This window comes from Orcinus orca, chromosome 10 (genome assembly GCF_937001465.1).
Source record: "Orcinus orca chromosome 10, mOrcOrc1.1, whole genome shotgun sequence".
Classification (NCBI taxonomy): Eukaryota; Metazoa; Chordata; class Mammalia; order Artiodactyla; family Delphinidae; genus Orcinus; species Orcinus orca.
Genome location: NC_064568.1, coordinates 79,452,316 through 79,472,305, shown reverse-complemented (window position 1 = coordinate 79,472,305; position 19,990 = coordinate 79,452,316). Strand labels below are relative to the sequence as shown.

The 19,990-nt window shown below is 36.6% G+C and overlaps 1 protein-coding gene across 1 annotated transcript in view; it reads right to left on the bottom strand.

The window, feature by feature from the left end:
- TFAP2D (transcription factor AP-2 delta) overlaps window positions 1-19,990 on the bottom strand; it is a 54,872-nt gene that overhangs the window by 11,853 nt on the left and 23,029 nt on the right. Inside the window, exons 6-7 of the mRNA XM_004267496.2 lie at window positions 13,341-13,482; window positions 7,418-7,531 (exon numbers count right to left, since the gene is read on the bottom strand). Of these exons, the coding sequence (XP_004267544.1) occupies window positions 7,418-7,531; window positions 13,341-13,482 (256 nt within the window). The remainder of the gene's footprint in view (window positions 1-7,417; window positions 7,532-13,340; window positions 13,483-19,990) is intronic.

Sequence of the window (19,990 nt, the reverse complement as noted above, 5' to 3'; positions counted from 1 at the left end):
ATTACCAGTCTCCTATGTGCTGAACCTAAAAATCCATTAAAATGTCATCAAATCACCTGCAATAGATGTTTTTATGTTCGTATCTCCTGCAGCATTTGGTTTGGGGCCACGCACTTTGTGAAGGACAATAAATACTGGCAACTGATTTACACTTTAATTTCTTGCTTAACGTTAAGTAAAGGTAAGTAATTTAATGTAGATTCATGCAAGAAAGGCATCATGGTCCCACTTAGCTGCTAAGGAAGTGAAAACTGTTGCCTGTTTTATTTTATAGTCTACTTTTTTTTCTATTGAAAGTTTTACTTCAAGGGAAAGAGGTTTTTTTCTCTTATGTAAATACAGGCTGTCCTTTTTTATTTAAGCAGTGAATAGGACCACTTACAGGTATGTTTTTCTTTGAAGTTGAGAATGTAAGTGCACTTTTGGAGTCTAGGTTAAAGTTTTAAAGTTTAATTTCAGCCTTACATAAAGGAGCTTCAGTGTGGAAAACACAGGATTTTTTTTCCTTCACAATTCAGGCCTATTATTTCCAACATTCTTAAATAAAATGGTCTTCGAAGTCCCCTTGAACTGGCAGAACATCCTGAAGGGGTCAATAATTCTGTTTCTTAAATCTAAGCCTAGGCATGTAATTTATTTTACGATGTTTTCTTCTGGGATTAGAGATTTAATTGAAATTTCTTTATTTCTCTTCTGACACTAAAAATGCTTTCACAAGATTAATAAAATCCTCCACTCCTGGTTACCTTCCCCACCATTTTCCCATCCCAAGAAAATGAAAAAATAAAAACAAAAACCAAAAACTATACACATCTTAGGCTCCTTGGAGAAGACGTGTCCACATTTAAATAGAGACACACATCCTATCTTCAGTGTGTTGTCAAGCACATAGCACTCAGAAGATTCTAGTTGAGTTGACTGGAATGCATGTCATACGTAGAACACAAAGAGAAGGGGGATGAACAGCCCAGGAAGAGAAAATTCAGAGAGACATGAGCGCTGCCTCTAGAAACCGGGAGGGAAACAGGATTAAACTGACTCTATAGGGCCCCCAAGGAGTGGGAATGTTAGGGAGACAGATCTTGGCCCAACGGAGGGAAGGCATTGCTAATAGAGTTGTCAGAGATAGAAGGGATGCCGAGGCATGAAAAGAGCAGCCTATCACTGGAAGTTATCGAGCCTGGGATGGGTGACAACTTGACAGGGATGTTGGAGGGAAGATTCAAATGTTGGAGGAGAGTGGGGAACTTAAGGGGCCTTCCAACACTGAGAATCAATGAGGAGAATGTAATCACCAGCAAACACAGACATCGGGGACAGCCTATGCATTGCTTATTTCCAAAGAGTTATGGGAGTTGTAGGAGGGTCTATTTCTAAGACGATGTGATGTCAGTATACTTTGTGACTCAAATAGAAGAATTTAAGCACATTGAATCCCCAGCCCATGGTCCAAAGAAAACACCAAGGCCCTGGGAATGAACCAGAGGAGAATATATCCAAGACAAAACAGAGTTAGTATCGTATTCTACACTTAGTAACATATAGGTATTGGGCACATACTGTGTGCTAAGTACTGTGGATAGACAGAGGAAATCCTACAAGGACCTACTGTATAACACAGGGAACTCTACTCAATATTTTGCAGTAACCTATAAGGGAAAAGAATCTGAAAAAAAAAAAGATACATATGTATGTAAAACTGAATCACTGTGCTGTACACCTGAAACTGACACGGTATTGTAAATCAACTATATTTCAATAAAAAAATATTTACAGTAAAAAAAAGGGGGGGGGGAATCCTTTCCCAATTATCCCAGGTAATTACCTGCACTCTACTTAACACTCTTATAATCTCTCTATGTTATATTTTAAGTCTTTGTATGTAACTGTCTTCCACTTCAGAAGTACTTAAAGATGGGACAATCCTGTGGCCATCTTTGCACCACCTGCCCTTCGCACAGTAAAATACAAGAAACAGTAAAATATCACGCTCCCAAGGTGGGTGTTGAGAAAGAAAACAACCTCATTTTCCCAACAGGTTGTCTTCTCTGAACTGAGCGTTAAAAATAGTCTAGCTTCCTCCCCTTACTTACGTTGTTCAACGTGCTTTTGCTTGACTTTAGATTCAAGGATATTATGAGAACATAAGACACAAAGAAGGGCAAAGTTATTAAGATTTCTTGAGATCTCAAAGAAGGGAATTCCTAACATTTCAGAAAATTAGGGCTCTGGTTTCATCTGAGCTGAGTCTGTTCTGTCCGTGAAGTCCCACGCCACCTTGGTCTAATTGTCATCACCATTCCGGGGAACTATGTCTGTGGGGACTTCCGCAGATTTCAGTCAATCGTCTTCCCCTTTCCAGTAGATGCTGTGGTGTCTGCTCTGGTCTCTAAAGCAATATACACTTTGGATGGTACTCAGTAAATTATAAATAATGGATAAACCTGCCTCCTGTCATTTTGATAGAAACGAGCAGCTTTCCAGGCTGTGAGTCAGTCACGAGAAGGGTCACTACTCTCCCCACCGTTTCCCAGAGCACCCTGATATGTCAGTTACCACAGAAAACTGGAAGTAGTTATCTGGGCTTTACAAGGCCAGATCATTCCCTAGCTCTACCTAGACATATTCAATCTGCTGAAAGTAAGCCATGGTTCTCCAGGTACCAAATCAGCCACCCTGGAAGATGTAATTCAAGTGGTCTGCACTGGGAAGGAGATTCTGACGAAATAAAATAGTAGCACAAGTTGATGCTACTAATCACAGTCGTCTCTATGCTTATCCAGTCACTCTCTCTCCTTACTTCTTTCCCAGACAGCACTCAGCAAAAACAGTGGAAAATCAGACTCTGCTAATGGACTGTTTGCAACATCAGATGTGATATGTTTCCTTTCTAACACATTTTTCTCTTGAGCTGATGCTTCTATCAAGTTAAAGTTACCACCGTCAGTAGGAAATTATGAAAGAGACACCTTCCATGCTAACACATTGTTACCCAGATTATTAGCAGGATAATAGATGTAGAATCTCTTTAATTCATTAGAGTATAAGACAGAACTTTACATAATTCTCAATGTCACTTTGAAAATGAATTAGAGGTTTCCCTGGTGGCGCAGTGGTTGAGAGTCCGCCTGCCGATGCAGGGGACACAGGTTCGTGCCGTGGTCCGGGAAGATCCCACATGCCGCGGAGCGGCTGGGCCCGTGAGCCATGGCCGCTGAGCGTGCGCGTCCGGAGCCTGTGCTCCGCAACGGGAGAGGCCACAACACTGAGAGCCCCGCGTACCGCAAAAAAAAAAAAAGAATTAGAAATGTTTTCCTTCCAAGGGAAAAGAAGCTAATAGTCTTGGAATATCCTAGGACTGTGAGCTGTCTAGACTTAAAGCTGTCTAATTATCAGAATCAACTTCAGATTTTGCAAATTATACAGATGCCTGAGTCCAATCCTAGACTTGACCTATTGAATTAGATCTTTAAAAGTGTACTTCAGGCCTCAAGATTTTTTTTTTTTGGCAACGCCATGCAGCTTGCAGGATCTTAGTCCCCCAACCAGGGATCGAACCCGTGTCCTCGGCAGTGAAATCACAGAATCCTAGCCACTGGACAGCCAGGGAATTCCCTTTTGTCTTCTTTTTTTGGCTTTTTTTTTGGCCTCAAGACTTTTAAAAAGCTCTAAGGGAAATCCCACTATGAACCCAGGTTTAAAAGCTACACTTCTAAAGTGTGAGGTATTTTTCCAAGGTCAGGCAGCAAGCTGATTTTACAGTCCTACTGAGATATTTTATTGAGGCTACTTTTAATAAATACACAGTAAAAACCAAAAGAAACACACACTTAAATTCGGTTTACATCAGGAGACTTAAACTTGGATTTTAATTGGAAATGTCAACCATGTTTAAAACTTTTGTTTAAAAGAATATTGTTTAAGACATGCAAAAAAAATAAAGTTGGACACATCTTACACCATATACAAAAATTAACTCAAAATGGATCAAAGATCTAAACATAAGACCTAAAACTCTAAAACTCTTAGAAGAAAACACAGTTGGGGGAAAGCTTCATGACACTAGATATGGCAAGGATTTCCTGGATATAACATCAAAAACACAGGCAACAAAAATAAAAATAGGCAAATTGAACTATATCAAAAACCTCTGTGCATCAAAGAACACAACAGAATAAAAAGTCAACCTACAGAGTGGGAGAAGATATTTACAAATTGTATATCTAATATGGGGTTAATATCCAGAATATATAAAGAACTCCTACAACTCAACAACAAAAAGCAAATAACCAGATTTACAAATGGGCAAAGGATGTGAATAAAGAGCTCTTCTAAGATGCCATAGAAATGGCCAACAAGCATATTAAAAGATGCTTAACATCATAATCATTACGGAAATGCAAATCAAAACTTCAATGAGATATCACCTCACACTCATTAGGATAGCTACTATCTGCCCCGCAAATAAAATCACAACAGTAAATAACAAGAGGTAGAGGTATTAGAACCCTGTGCCCTGTTGGTGGGAATGTAAAATGGTGCAGGCACATTGGAAAACAATATGACATTTTCTCAAAAATTAAAAATAGAATGACCATAGACATAGTGATGCTACTTATGGACATATATCCAAAAAAATTGAAAGCAGGATCTTCAAAAGATATTTGCACACCCATGTTCAGAGCAGCACTATTCACAACAGCCAAGAGGCAGAAGCAACCCAAGTCTCCACTAATGGATGACTGGATAAGCGAAATGTGGTATACATGTACAATAGAGTATTATTCAGTCTTAGAGGAAAGGAAATTTAGCATGTGCTACAACATAGATGAACCTTGAAAACATTATGCTAAGTGAACTAAGTCAATCACAAAAAGACAAATACTGTATGAGTTTACTTATTTGAAGTATTTAGTCAAATTCATAGGGACAGAAAGTAGAATGGTGGTTGCCAAGGGCTGGGGGGAAGGGGAAATTTGTTGTTTAATGGCTATAGAGTTTCAGATTTGCAAAACGAAAAAAATCCTGGAGACTGGTTGCCCAACAATGTGAATATACTTAACATTACTGAACTGTACGCTTAGAAGTGATTAAGATGGTAAATGCTGTTGTGTTTTTTTAACCACAATTTTTAAAAAAGATATAATTAAGGAAATTTGCCGTAAAGTGAATTTTGGTTAAGTGATTTTTAACGTCATACTACCCGCCATTGTGAAATCCAGAAGATTTCATCTAAATAAATAATCAGAATGTAGTTAAAGCAAAATATATGAAAAAATCTGACAAACATTACAAAAGCATAATAAATGGGAGTCGTAACTTTCTGATAGCTAACTACTCAACACATCAATAATAATACCAAAGTTTTATAGGTGATACATTTATAAGTAGATATACCATGTAATGTTAAATGTGTTAAGATATGGCTGTACATTTCAAATTGTTGTGACTGAGAATCTGCAGGCATATATCTTCTCGAGAGCTTTATACCCAAAATGTAATCTCTCTTTTTTACGGAGAATGAGGAGGAACAATTTACCATATATTTAGCTTTTCTCTAGGAAACATCAGACTAGCCTCTCTGGGTAATTCTAGACTAGCTTGTTACTATATTTTGCATGGGGAGGAACCAAAGAGCATATAAAGCACATGTAGGAAACATTCAGCTCAAGTTTAGAAATGAAAGTTTTCCCTAAAGAGTTCTGTGGCATTAAGTTGGCAGATGACTCAGGTATCAACAAATTAGCAGATTGTGCGTACGCTAAACAGACAAATCGTTTGCCTATTTATTTTACACTGTAGCTGATATCCAATTTACCCATTGATGCCGTAGTCTGTTTTGAGCCTTGAAAAAGGACAGCTCACTGTCCAATAAAGGCTATGACCTCTGTGATTGGAAATGACCTAGCAGACATGACAGAGAGCCCCAGTTCTCTGTATTCCAACAGTAAGTTCCTTCTTGGAGTAAATCTGTAACTCAACAAACCTCCTTAAATCCAGAATTGAACTTGGATAAAAATTATTAAGCTGTGAATTGAACTTCTGTAAAAACTATTAATCTCTTAAGTATGTATACAAATAAAAATGTGGAAAAAATTTGTACAGATATAGTAGAGCAGTTTGTACTTTTAAAACTTGGATCAGTGGTGCAGTAAACAGTATATCATTTATTGAATGCTTACTCTGTATTCATTTTCTCATTTTAGCTCACTACCACCATGTAATGGAGCGGTTCTTATTCCATTAAAAGCTAGGGAAAGAAAAGCTTGAGAAGAGTACATACATTACCCCAAATAACCCAGCTCAGATGTATTAAGGGTCTGGATTTGAAGACCGTTCTCTTGACTCCAAAGCCTTTTGCTCTTAACTTTTGAGCACTACGCTTTCTCCCAGTTTTAGTACACTCACCTTCACTAACCCAACTGAATGGTAGAAGAAAAGTCCTGGGAACTTATCCTACATTTGGTGCATTTTTAGAAGACAAACCCTTTAATCTTCAGAGAGGTGTCTATTACACCTTGAGGAGTATTGTGACATGATGAAAAATTAAGTATTTTATTTAAAAGTCTCTGATGTTGCAGATAAAATTCCAACTTACTTAAATATCCATTATTTTGTATAACAGCATTATAATCATTGAGAGGTATTGAAAGCATTTTGAAATTTAATTGTGTTGGTCTTTCCTTAGCATTGATTTTTTAAACTAAATGATAATAATAAAAAGAGGATAAATAAAAATTTTTATTGATGAGAAATGTCATGTAGGCATTAGAATTCTAGAGTTTAACATTTGGAAGGCACCTGAAAAATTATCATGTTCGTTTCCACATTGCAACCAGGGCATAAATTAACCAAGAAAAATAGTCTATTCTCTTCCAAAGAATTTCAGAAAATGAAATTTAAGATATACTTTCAATAATACATCCTGGGTTCTTTAAAATATGCTTGTGTGGTCTAACTTAAGAACCATGCGCAGTTTCTAACTGCAGAGAAATCATTAGCGTACTCCTGGAAAATCAGTCTAGGATGTCCCATTAGTTTCTATCACATCGTCTGCCTATTCAACGATTCACCTAATCAAGGTAAAGAACTGTTTAAAGGATTTCAGGATCCTGATCTAAAAGTGCTATTGTTTGAAATAATAGAGCTCACAGTCACAGGTTCTTTGAAATCACACAAAGTTACAAATTTTCTGATCCAAAGTGCTTCATGCTTTAGCTACTTTCACAATTTGATCTTAGGTGCTTGGAATTTCAAAAATTTCAGGCAGTCACCATATATATATATATATATATATATATTATATATGTTTTATCTCTAAATGGAACTGTGATAGGACTACACACATGTCTGGGTTAATAAAGATGGTTTTAACAATTTAGAAGAGAGTCTGAACAAATTGAAAAACGATTCTTACCTGAAATGTGTTAAGTGTCTCTGGATGTCAAGGTCTAGAATTGGAGTGGGTCTGGAGGATCCCAGCGGTGATCTATCTTGGCTCAAGAGGTCTTGAAATTCTTTACAAATTTGTCTAAAATAAAAGATTCAAAATTAAAGTTGAACTCTTGAGACGGGGCTTTAATTTCATCCCATGATATTTTTCCAAAGGCTTGTTTTCTCTTTTAAAAGAGGACTAGATAAATATCATAAAGCAACCTCTGAAGTTCCATCTACAACATACAGATGAGGTTACAATGAGTTACAATAGCAACTATGCTCTCAAGTTGATCATGCTCTCAAGATGATCATGAAAACTTTCAAGTGAGTAACAGTCCAGGAACATTGACAAAACCAATGTTCATTTTTAAGGTGAATATTCATAGATTAACCTCAGTATAAGGGAAAAATCTATAAAACAGGATCACAATTAATAATTCCTTTAAAAAAATTAAAATGTGATTCTGGAGGTGGGGTATCATGTCTGTAAACAAGTTTAAATCGAGCTGTAGGCTTATTTCAGAGCCATGATTCAAGTAGACTTTGGGAAATCCCTTTCCCCAATATTTCATTATAATTCAGACTCTTCTGGACTAAATTTGTGTTTTTAATATTTGAAGTAGACAATCACCCAAATTTAGTCTACTAGCCTCATTTTGTCTCAGAAAAATGATTACATTGTGCTCCACGTAAGACAGTTTCTTGCAAAAAAGTATCAGCAAGGGCATTTTTCTGCTGCTTTTCTTAATTTAAATGATTATGATTTCTGATCATTGGTTTCATTGGTTTCATATTACCATGATTGTTCGATAACAGTAAAGCCCTTGTGATACATAGTCCAAAAGATATAATTCTGAAGAAGCAAACATATGAAGGAACCATGTGTGTGTGTGTTTTTTAACAACAAAACACTAGATTAAGGCAGAAGCTGAAGAGTGAAGTAAAAGACTGCCGAGGAATTGCTCAAAAGAATCCATTGACTAAGTGAAACCACTCCACATTCAAGGCATACTATGATAGTGATGAGGTTTTCTGTCTGGATTTGCAATGGGCGGTCACAAAATGTAATAATGTAGCCCTGACTATAATTACCTATGGAGCCAAAATCAAGTACAGAAGGGTCAAATTATTCCAAGTGAAAGCCACTGCATGGGCCCAGCCACAAAGTCCTCTCCAAAGCATTTGTGTCATTAAGCAAAAAACTACTACAAAGTGACAAAATGTCTTGAAGCCCAAATAACGTACCATTGAGTTAAAATCAGAGGAGGCTTGTTTATTATAAGGTACCCCATATTTATCAAATTCTTCTGGAGATCATGTGAGACTTTTTTTTTTTTACAAGCAATGAGTCTCAGTTTTAATGCCAGTGTTCAAATATCATCATTTCACAGAATTTGCCTTACTCATTTTGAACAGAAGTGAAAGTAAAAGAGGGTCATAGGGAAAGGAAAAGCCAAACAACAAACAGGTAAGTCTTTACCTGCTCTAAATCAAACAGGATCCTCCACACCACCTGTTAATGTTTGGTTGAGTCTCAGATGTAGCATCTAAACGCATGTTTTAACAGTGCATGTGTGTACTTCCACTGAAAATATTTTATCTGAACTTCTCACTTTTTCTGTTCTGAGTTAGACTCAGTTGGCTGACTTTCAGGTGTATTGCCTATTTTTAATTAACGAGTAGCAACTTAAATTAAATGTTGATATTATTTGTTGGCATCAGACGATGACATTTGGTGGGGCATCGTTATCTGTTGCGCTTTATGTTATTTAATAGTCAGATATATTGTTATCTTTGTTTTTAGAAAATGTCTTACTAAATTTTAAAATACAGACTCTTGCTATCACTTTTCAGACTAGCAATGTGAATTACTACGTGGTAGGTCATCAGTACGATGCATTATTACAAAGGAATATTGGAGTTGTTTAACGACTGGTCTCTTAATTTTCTATCAGATTAAAATGTATTAAAAATTTAAATGGAGGTTAAAACATTGCTTTAGTTCGTGTGTTATGATATGGGAATTTCTCGGATAATTGAATAAACTAATTTAAAGTTGGCAAATCAACTTCTTTACTGTTTAAACAACAGAGCAAGTTACAATAAACTTAAAGTTGAGGAAGAAATGAGGAAAAGGCAAGTGTGGAAAAATTTAACTTATGCTAAGCAATTCAACTACTCCACACATGAAGCTGTATCAGGAGAAGTTTCAGAATTTTCAACCCTGACATTTGATTCTTCTGCTTAATTCACTGACTTTGGACAGCCTCCAGACTTAAAAACAGATGACAATTTTGTAGATTTCCTTTAGGCAATTATCATCATCGCATTATGACAGTTACAGAGTTATTATTTTTATGCTTAGTTTTATTCTTATTTAAATTTTTATTTATGAAGCTACAGTAAGAAATACTCTTATTTCTCCAAACAAAATGTCACATTATGAATTACGTAACACAAGATGATCTTCGATGAATCATAAATTCTAACTTTATCACTTACGTCATGTCCTTAAGGATATAATTTTTTAGCTGATGTCTGAATTTAAAGTTCTGTTTCTCCTTTTGACTATTAATGTTATGGTAAAAATTAAAACTCGCTAACTATTCCGCTTTACCCTAATGCAGATCAAGTGTTAATCATATTTAGTTCTAAATTCAATGAAGAGGTTTAAATGTGTTTTTCATAAATCAAATAAATGTTTTGTCCAGTACATTTTTAGATTTCAAAAACTGTCTAACTCAGTTTCTATTACCCCCCTTAAATAATTATCTAATTACACGAAAATGTTTGGTTAATCAACAAAGCACTGGGAATAAACAGGAATTAGGAGGGTAACAGCACTTAATCAATGAGGCTTTCTTACAATTGTATACTCGGCAATATAATTAAATACAACAGAATCTGTTATTCATAGAGGTAAAAAAGAAATATGTAAGCCATTGTGCCCATGTGGATCAGCAATTGGATCTCTCATCTAAAGAATTTTGAATTTTGTATATATTTTTGATACAATTGTCACAGTCCTGTGAACAAAGAAAGGTGAACTGATTAGAATGTAATGAATATCCAGGTAGATTAATTTCAACACTGAGCATTTTAATCGAAAACAGCCAATGCTTTACCATTGGAAAATTTAGAAACTACTCAGAACACATGTTGGATCCATTAATATGTTGCAGAAAGGCATTTATTCCCACACACCCCTTAATTTGTCTACTTATATTGATGACTACTTGTATTGAGTATGTTTGCTATGACTGCATAGTCTCCGATTCTTCAATTCTTGTTTCACATGATCTAATAAGAAGATGGAATGGATATAAATAACCACAAAAATAAAACATTTAGTCTGTCTCCTAATTTCTAGATGTTTATAGCCTATTCACTCTTACTTAAAGTAAGGTAATTGGAATTAGTGAATTCAATTCTTGCTTGACATTTAATGGTCTGCAAATGTCCAGCTACGGGAAGAGGGATCAAAGAGAATTACATGTTCTTGAAATATTTCATGAAATCAAAGTTCAAAATATCACCTAAAATAATATACATTACTTAGATCCCATGTAAAAGGGAAATACTACTCCCTAGTTGAATCCACTACTATAAAATAGATGTTTCCATACAACTTTGACAAATATGAAAGTACTTCTCCCAAGTTCTTCTAACATTTACTTCTGTGAAAACAAAATCTCAACATCAGTTTGAATGCACTGACTCCCAAACACTTAGACAGAGTGATGGGAATTCCCAAGAAAATGGGAGCTTGTGTTTGGAAATATAATGGTGGCCTTGCTGTGGATGGTGGGAGTGAACAGTTCTAGAATCTGGAGGAAGGAAGACAAGAAGGATTTCTCTGGATCAGGGGGTGAAAGTCTTAGAAAATGCATGATAAAACCACAACCGAGTAATTTTGAGGTAGGAAACATGAAGGTGTTTTCTCTTGGATAATTAGTATTTGGGGATAATAGTATCATTCAGAGGTATCACATGGGTATGCATGTTGGGAAATTTGTAAAATCCTACCAGCTAGAATGATATGCTTTGGGAACACCTAGGAGATACTACCTAACTGCAAGCACTGTCTATTTCTCCTGATCTGTAATAATTTGTTATAGTCTCCTGAGATTACATTAAGGATACAAACGAACGAACTACATGTACTTTCAGTTCCTTCTGGTAAAACTGAAATATGAAGACCCCTCTGGGTCAAAAACTGTTTGGAAGAGGGAAAAAGTAGAAGCAAAGTAGAAGTGAAGACCACCCCCCGCCCCCCCCAACCAGGGAGATAAACTGCACAAAAAATCTAGGTTTAGGTCTTTCTACTAGCAAGTGTTCAGCAGTTTCCCTAGCACAAAGCTCCTCTCAAAATTTTAAATCCAAGTGTTACATCCCTTATAATGTTCTTTCTCTAACTCTTAGTCTTACTTCTGTCTTTCTGCTATTCCTTTCCCCTTTATCTCCTTGTTTTGTCTTTTCTCTTCTTTTGCCACCACCTTTCATTTCCCTTTTCTTTGGGGCAAGGTGAGAGAATTATCTAGTACTCTCATAAGAGCAATGAATAAATATATCTGAAACCCAAACAGTGACAGCCACAAGCAGCACAAACCCCAAATAATGGACTTAACGTTTCCTGGGCAAAAGCCTGGTGGGTGGTAGGTATGCCACACAAAACCTTAAATTTGTAAGAAGATCCATGTTACTTTAGATGTAGTAGAAGGAGGAATATTTATTTTTGATTTTGTGCATTTTGAGACATTTACATTTTAGCCAACATATCGTAAAGTCATTTTAAAAAATCAGTTTCTAAGAAGCAATGTTTCTAACACGATCTACCACATACTTTCTCTTTACAAGTTTTCCCCAAATAAGAAACTAATGTATAAATGATAATTTAACCACCTGGGACTCTTAGTTCTAAAATCTGAATACAGAGTTAGGAAATTAAATAAGATTATTAATGGTTTATCTGTAGCAATAACTTGTTTCAGTAAAGAGAAGAGAGCAAGAATTAGCTACCACTTGAAAGATTTTCATCTAAATTTTTTTTTGTCCATGCAGCGCAGCATGCGGGATCTTAGCTCCCCGACCAGGGATCGAACCCCCAACCCCTGCAGTGGAAGCATGGAGTCCCAACATGTACTGTTTTTAGAAGTCCTCTTCTAAAAATTTGAACGTGATTTGAGTAGTACTTAAGGTTCTGCTGGGTTTTCACACAGTAAATGGTAGTTCTTTCATTAATTATCAAAGAACTTTCAAGTTTGAGGGAGTTTGAAGTTATCTTATGAAAGCTTCCCCTTTTCCACATCATTTCCCTCATTATTTTAATTCACATTTTAATTGAACTTTTTACAATTTTCAGGAGCTTTCTCACACATTCTATCTTTTCTTTTCGACAATATCACTACAGGGGCTGGGGCAGTTCTGGGATTATTTGCTTAATTATATACAAGAAAAAATGGGGGCACTGATGCCAATCCTTGATCCCAGAGGTCTCTCTGTTACCTCTCATGCATCTGGGTCCTCAATGTTTCACATTCTCTGAGAAGTTATAGTGTTTTAAGATCTTTCTCCTCATTTATTAAGGCACAGTGAGTGGCTTAGACCGAATTGCATAGCAACCAACCAGCATATTTGCCTGGAATCTACATCTGCTAAACATGTTAGGCATTCCTACTATTCCGAAGAGGTTTTCTAAGAACTTTTGTCAGTGTCGGTGCAAATCTTGCTATGGGTGCAATGTTGGGGAAGTCCTTGTTTAATACATCTAGCTGCTGGTGTGTGAGACCCCCCTTAGAGACCAGGTGCTTTCTAAACTGTTTCCCTCATTCAAAGAAAATGAAAAAAAAAAAAACAAAACAAAACAGGATGAACGCACACAGAGTCTTCCCCATTCTGCTTACTTGGTCGCTAGGATCATCTTTTTTCTTGCTGTCTGTTCTTTCTGTTCCATATGTTGTCTGGCAAGATGTTCTCCTACTGCTTTGGCTGGAAACTCTGTTTCACAAGTGTAGCCAAAATCTCTAGCCAAGTGTAACGCCTCCCCTGTTGGCAGACAATAAAAGTCAGTTTCTCACTAATTTCCTTGGCAGACAATAAAAGTCAGTTTCTCACTAATGTCCAAATTCAACAAGAGGAACACCTTCTCTTTCCTCAAGCCTCATTCCTGGTTGTGGTCATGTGAATCATTTTTCCTATTCATTCTAAATAATCCAAGGGAAAGGAGCTTTGGGGGTGGGGTGGGGTTAAGAAACATGGAGAAACAGAAGCTACTTACCCGGCAGGGGTATGTGGGAAATTGAGGGGGAAAATCAGAAGCACAATCCAGGAGTTTGGATTCCCCTGGAGGCTCTGACCATTAGACCAAATGGACATCTGAGATCTTACACATGAATGCCCTGGGGGAAAAGCTCTATGGGCATGTCATTTTGTTGCTGCCCAACCTACAACCTATTCTCAATGTATCCTAAATATTCAGATATCTTTTCCAGGAGGCCTATCAAAACACTGGCAAAAGGTCCACATAAATTTTCAAAGAAGTGGGAACACTTTGGAAAGGGAAATAATTGAATTATATCAATTTCACAACATTATGTTGCTAAAGAGATTATACTGCCTAATTACAGTACTAGCGTTATCAGGCTTCATGGTGAGCCTCAGTACCTTTTAGTACTATGTATAGTACTTCTTCAGTACCTTATAAAAAATACAGTGCTTCCTAAGTACAGTATAATGATAAATAACTTTTGTTCTTTCACAAAATCTGAAAGACATGGGGTAAAAATGACTTATTGGCAAGGCAAGATTTGGCCATGGACTCCAGTTTGGAAAACAACAGTATTTTTAAAGCTCAATCAAGCCAATACTTACTTGACCATTAAAACTTTAAAAAAGCAAGCTCTCACTACCTATATATTGAGCACCTACTTCATTCAAGGCAAAGTGCTAGGGAGGAGTAAAGGCAGATATAAAAGGGCACCAAAGATTGTCCCTGTTTCTAGGAAGGTGACAGTCATATCAATGATAGTAGTCACAACAACAACAAATCCAGAAACACCTCAGTAGCACTTTATAAGTTATACTGCAACTACATAAGCATTATCTATAGTCTGTACATGTTCACTGACATTATATTGATATTATATATCAATATATGTGTTGATATATAATATCAACACATATATGTGTGTATATATATACTTTTTCCCCTCTACTGTTTGTGCAATAGTAGGAGAAGTGAAACAGTGCAAACAGGAGGATGGCAGCATGCCTCTTAAATTTTGTGTTAAAACCTGATTCTTGAGGATCTGGCCCATTTTAGGCAAACCTCTCACCGTGTGGTAGTTTTAAAAACAGTTTGAATGGAACAGCTGCTATTTACATTTACACTGACAGCCAGATCCTTCCTTCCCTTAGCTCTGTTTACTGCTTTCTCCTGCTTGCGACGTAACATTGTTACTGGATGTATAGCGATGCTACATCAAAAGAAGTGGCAAGTGAAGACACTCTGATGTGTGGTTAAAATGTGTAGACCATGCCACAAAAGCTTTGTGTGTGAGGACCCAAGAATGAATTAATTAATGGATCCATGGATTAAAAGACACATGACATTCAGGAACAATGACAAATCTACAGTTCAATCCTGTACCACAGATATCTTAGAGTCAACGGGTTTAAGAAAAATAGAAAACTTTGGAGCAGAAAAGCATGTGAATAAGACTCTAGGGGATTTGACTGATTTGTGAAAATAAAGAACTACGAGCTTCTCTGTCTCTGTGGGGAGACGAAGTACCCACGTGAACAAGTAGGTGCAGTAATCTGGGGTGACAGAGTGATCCCTGGAGGGCTAGATCCCATATAGCAAACATGGTAGCTGCTGTCTCATTTCTGTGCACGATGAGGTGGGATGCCCCGTGGTGGTTGTTTTCCAGAGAGGATTTAAACTCTTCCTTTATTTCAATGCACTGTGCCACCTGACAAACCAGGACCACCCCACCTCTGCTTCTTTACACCACTGAAGCAACACAGTAACTTTGGCAAATACGTCCATTGTACTTCATGTCATTCCAAAAATTACTGTTTTAGAAGTAGGATACATGCGGGATAGTTTGAGAGCTTGGACAGAATATTCTAAGTGCAAGGCTTTAGGCTCTCTATGCCAAGTAGTGACACCCCCCTTCCAAAAAAGGGGAAAACACTAAGCATTTTTCAATAGTAACAGCAGCAGTTAATGACTCATGTTGAGGACCTCTCTCTCAAAAAACCAACACAAGCAAAGTTACAGAATACGGGAAGAGCATAAAAAGAGACTTTGCTCTTTTTCAGGGCATCCATTTTTCACACTCAAAAGCAAAAGGTAAGAAACTAAAGGTAAATATTAGGAAACACTTACATGGCAATTATTGGTGAAGCCCAGAAATGGAAAGTTAGTGGAAAACATGTTTTCTGAGGAAAGTGGATTGATCATTTTACTGAGATCCCGAGTTCCCACATTATTTTACCTGAAACAGGTCTAAATGCATTTTTAAAATAGAAATGAACACACCTAATTTCAACATTTTATCCGGTCATTAAGGACTTTTTCTCCTTTCAGAATTATTGTATTTTAGAAGAAAATGTACTTTAGACAACTGTAAATCAATATCTAAAACTAATTTGTACTAAAGGATACTTTTCCATTGTTATTCGCTAGACAGTTCTCACCAACTGTCACTAAATTCATTGCCTTAGAAAGAATTCAGGTTTAACTTCTTATTGTAATACCCAATATTATTAAATGAAAGCAACAATTCGTATGTGTTAAATTCCAGTCCCATATCTGTGATTTCAATTTTAATTACATGTATGGAAAATAGCACATTCAAATCTCTCTCTGGGATTATTCTGAGAAGCACCTATTAGATAGCAAATTTGAGAGTATTTTCAAATCTGGATGAGATATTTAAAAAGTTATAAAAAAAATATCAAGCTTCAGTAAACCCTAGAGCTGAAGGACAGGTTTAATGTACCCGTTACAGGCTTCCAGAAAGATTCTAAAAGGAGTGCGCTCTGTAACACTATATATCATATAATCTACACTATAGGTAAGTGCCTTATAATGTGGTAGTTTCCCTATTTAACGAGGATTTTGTTTAAATACCAACACTTGGTTCCTCAAAGTGATAGTTTTGTTCCCCATTCCATACTCTGTGCTTAGTACAGTGCCCAATTCGTAATAGGTACTTAGTAAACATTTGTTAAATGGAAAAGCTTTCAAATATTTTATTGGTTAATTATAACAATAATCTTGCGAGGCACCCCTTCCAAAGAATGTAAGTGAAAAACTAGAGCAAAAGAGAATTGCTAGAAAGAATGAAATATATAAAAAACCCGTTGAGTATATCATTGTATCAGTGGAGCCATTTAGTAAAATAGATTATGCTTGAAGACAGTGTTTTTCAATCCTTGCTATTCCCATAACCTGGGAGCTTGTTTAATATGTGTGTATACAAGCATGTGTACATACACACACACACACACTCCACACACACACACACACACACACACCAGGGTTTCACCCCCTGTCATTCAATCTCTGGAGCCAGGGCATCTGCATTTTTTGGAAGCTCCTGACCTCATCTCAAACCAGGGTTGTCCTAAGGTGAAGGGAAAGCATTACGTGGGAATGAAATATACACCTTCCTCCAAAACAAGGATTCTGTGGCTTATATCAATAAAAAAGAAAACAGGGCTTCCCTGGTGGCGCAGTGGTTGAGAGTCCGCCTGCCGATGCAGGGGACACAGGTTCGTGCCCCGGTCCGAGAAGATCCCACATGCTGCGGAGCGGCTGGGCCCGTGAGCCATGGCCGCTGAGCCTGCGCGTCCGGAGCCTGTGCTCCGCAACGGGAGAGGCCACAACAGTGAGAGGCCCGCGTACCGCAAAAAAAAACCAGTTACCATGGAGTTAATATTAAACTGTAAAGACCTCTGTCTATCTGGGTTCTTGCATACTGAGTTCTGCCTTATTTGGCTGATATAATACACACTCTAGAAACAAAAATGGCTATGTGGTGGGGTAAAGGAGAGACACTGTTAGGGGACCAAAGTCATCAGTCGATTAAAAAAGTATATTTGTTTAAGGAGATTTAGTGTAAGATGAAACTTGCTTTTCATAACAGTAGGGGAAAATGGATTATCAATAAAAGATGTTGGGACAACTGGCTGGCCATCCGGGGATAAAAAACAAGTAAAATTAGATCTATATCATACATCCAACAACAAGAAGTCCAGATGGATCAAAGATTTAAACATAAAATATAGATCCACAAAGTAATTAGAAGGTAACATGTGAGAAATATTTTATAATCTTGGGATAAAAAAGGACTTTCAAAATATTACAATAAAAATGAAAGGCCATGGAATAAAATATATGAGAAATATGATTATATCAATATAAAAAAGTTCTGCATGACATAGATCTGAATAAGCAACCAAACAAAAACTCATAATAGTAAACAGACAAACCAGAGCCAGGGGTGGAGACGCTTTGCAACTCATATCAGAGGCACACGGCCCATTTTCCTTATATACAATGAGCACTTACAAATGAATGAGAAAAATGTAAAACATTACCCTATTGGTACAAAGTAAGTGAACAGACAAAAAAGCTCATAAAATTCTCCTAAGAATATACTCAACCTCCTTCATAATAGAGGTAGTTTTTTTTTTTCCCACTCAAATTAGCAAATATCAAAAAATTGATAGCACCCTGCTTGGGCTAGAGTATAGGGAAGTACTAGTATATCGATGCTTCTTACCCCCATCACTGATAGAATTATAAATTTACAACCACTGTAAAGAGCAATCTTCCAATAATCTTTTAAAATTACAAATGCAAATATCTTTTGACCCTGCAACACATTCTTAGGAATTTATTGAACAGATATACTTGCATATCTGAAGAATTATTTATGTAAGTGTGAGGTTGCTTATTGTAGGATTATTAGTAATAGCCAAAGATTAAAAGCACCTATATGATATTTAGTAGGTCACTGGTTAAATAAATTATGATGCACTCAAACAACGGAATACTGTGCATGTTTAAAAGAATGAACAACAACAAAAAAAAAGAATGAACAACTTGTAAAAACTGAAAATAAAACTAAGATAATGTGTGAAAAAATGTGTAGAACAGTGTGTATAGAGTGCTATAATTTTTAAAATAAAAACCAAAGCTATGCATACACATATATATCCTTGGAAGGAAATAGAGAAACCAGTAACATTTGTTTCTTCCAGGAGGGGATCTAAATGGGGAATAGAGTGAAAAGGAGACAACTCACTATATATCCTTTGTAACTTTTGAATTTTTACCATCTAACGAATTACCTACTTAAAATTCTATTAATTAAAAAGCAAAACTGCTCTCTGACTCAGTTCTTAGAAAGATTTCATCTAAACTCAAATACTTGTTGTAAATTAAAACCTAAGCAATTCCAAAACTTTCATTACTATTCAGTAGGAGTTAGACATCATTAGGAATAATTACAATCTACCATTTTATTAGAACACCTATGCATTTTGACAAATGTAAACAATGGAGAAAAGCAGAAACTGAGTTTTGAGAAGCACATTAGTTGGCATGAACTTTGAAAGAGAGCATAGTAGAAAAAAGAAAAAAACCTAGGAAAGTAATGCAGAGACGTGCTTCTGAGGAAGCTTCGTGATTTGCAGGAGTGAGTAGCATGCTGGACCAAAGGGGCAAAGGCAGGACTGAGCCGAACAGGCTTGGATACATTTGTTTTTTTGTGCCAGAATAGGAGTAGGAATCCAAGCACACCACAAGCACACAGTCAGACACAAGGGCATATGTGCAATAGCCTATTTCCTCTACCCTCTACATGTAAACACGTTTCTCCCTGAAAATGAATGAAACCATAAGATACAGGTCAGGGGAGCACTATTAGGAAGTAAGCGAATGATTTAAGAAGATTCCTCTGAGATGATGTCTATTTATCCATAATATTGTAAGATACTGAGATCAATTATTGAAAATTCTGATAGACATGAGTTCTCAGATATTAGACAACAATATCGAATGGTTACCTAATGATCAATTATCAAAGCAGGGTCTCTCGATAGAAACCATTCCATGACTTAGAATAAGAAATTTACAGATAATACCTATAAGTCTGAAAAAAAAAAGGCATTTTTCCAAGAAAGACCTTAAAATGACTAACATAGACTGCGCTCGCATTTACTTATTGAGTCCAATTCCACTGGCAGCTCTGAAACGCAAAGCTGTGCCCGAGAAGACATTGTCAATGCTAGAGTGTTCGTGTGCAAAAGGGGACACCAGGGTCCCCTAGTGATTAGGCTCTTCCAGGTCATCGTGTGACTAAAGTGAGCACCAGTTAGAACTATTATAACAATATAACAAGGGGTCAATGTATTACCCTTTTAATATCACATACAGTTTTAGAAGAAAGCTGGAAACCTTTATCCCAGAGGAGGGACTTAGGTGGAAATGTGATGTCTGGAATGGCTGGTGAAGGAGTTATGTTGGGACGATGGT